The 1369-nt window shown below is 51.2% G+C and overlaps 1 protein-coding gene across 1 annotated transcript; it reads left to right on the plus strand.

Annotated features, from left to right (window-relative positions):
- The first annotated feature begins 459 nt into the window (after positions 1-459).
- LOC100277875 (uncharacterized) lies at positions 460-693 on the plus strand. Its single transcript, NM_001364264.1, has one exon. The coding sequence runs from the start codon at positions 507-509 to the stop codon at positions 642-644; it is 138 nt and encodes a 45-aa protein (NP_001351193.1). The 5' UTR covers positions 460-506; the 3' UTR covers positions 645-693.
- The last annotated feature ends 676 nt before the right edge of the window (positions 694-1369 follow it).

Below are 1369 nucleotides of genomic sequence, written 5' to 3' on the forward strand. Positions count from 1 at the left end.
AATAAATTCATGAACACAAGAAGCCCTTCCCATAGTAGTATAAATTTGTACATTTAAAATGAGTATAAGTTCACAATTGGAATTGAATTCAAATTTGAATTCTAGAAATTAAAAGGAAAAGAAAACAGTAAAAAAGAAAAGAAAAAGAAAAAGAAAAGAGTAACTAGGCCCTAACCTCAAATCGGCCCATAACTCTACACCACCACGCGGCCCATCTGCCGTGTCCTCGCGCACGCCGCTCACCATAACAAGCGGGACCGTCGCGACAGCCTCTCCACGTGCGCCTGCACTGGGTAACCGGCGCTGACAGTGGGCCCCTTCGGTCAGTTCCACTAAACTTGTCATGACCGCGGCGTGGCCCAACTTCATCGCCGAAGAACTCGGTGCTCGCCAACAACCTCACCCCGGCCGTAACTCCCTCGACCCGGTATAAAGCCCTGGGCGTATCCGCTCTTGTTTAACCGCGCACACGCGAGAGCCATCGAGCCTAGCCACTGGATTGCGGCATGCGGAGAGGGTTAGAATCGGGTGTCGCTATCACTGCCGACGGAATCACTTCTCCATTGCCGCTCAGCACCGGTGACCCGATCCCGGGCGTTCGAGTGTGGGTGCGGGGCATTCTGGGGGAAAATCTAGGTGTGTGAGTCCTTAGGGCGATAGAAATTTCTCACCATCGTTGAACACCACCATGAAGCCGCACCGTCGCGTGGACCGAAGAACCTACACCCCAACCCGAGGTATGCTTGGTACCATTTAGTTCACCGTGTTCTAGTCGTTATACTGCGCGGATAGACATTGGGATTGGCGGCCTACGGTGCAGAACTGGGTGTACGCCGGCGAAGTCGTCGCCTCGGCCGCGTTGGCGTAGTGCGCCGGTCGCAGGAGGAAGACGAAGATCCACCACCGTTGGATCTGGTACATGCGGTCGTGATTAGATTCAAACGTACCATTTCGGATGGGTAATCGTTCGTCGTCCGATTTTGATGGGACGGTATCGGATCAGAGTAGGCACTTTAGATCTGGGCCGTAGGATTAATCGAACGGTTCGGAGTATAGGTAACCTTTATAAAATCTGGAGCCTTAATCTTGGATCCGACGGTGGCATGAGAGAGTTAGGCTTTATCTGGGTCAATTTAATCATGGCCGTCTGTGCCTGATCTAACGGCTCCAATCACCAGATACCCCTTCGGCCTGTTCATTTCGCAAAAGAGTCCCTGGATTTGCTAATAATCAACCCGCAGTCCACACAGTGGCGCTCTGAGCCTTAGGAAATCTTGCACCGGGCCCCTTGCGCTTCTCCATTTTTGGTGCGCAGTCCAGATAGTTATTATAACAGAGAAATTGAATTAGAAATGGAATTTTAGTGTAA

This window comes from Zea mays, chromosome 10 (assembly GCF_902167145.1).
Source record: "Zea mays cultivar B73 chromosome 10, Zm-B73-REFERENCE-NAM-5.0, whole genome shotgun sequence".
NCBI classification, from domain to species: domain Eukaryota; kingdom Viridiplantae; phylum Streptophyta; class Magnoliopsida; order Poales; family Poaceae; genus Zea; species Zea mays.

Coding starts and splice junctions, on each gene's coding strand:
- LOC100277875 (NM_001364264.1), top strand. CDS start 507: ATGCGGAGAGGGTTAGAATCGGGTGTCGCTATCACTGCCGACGGAATC.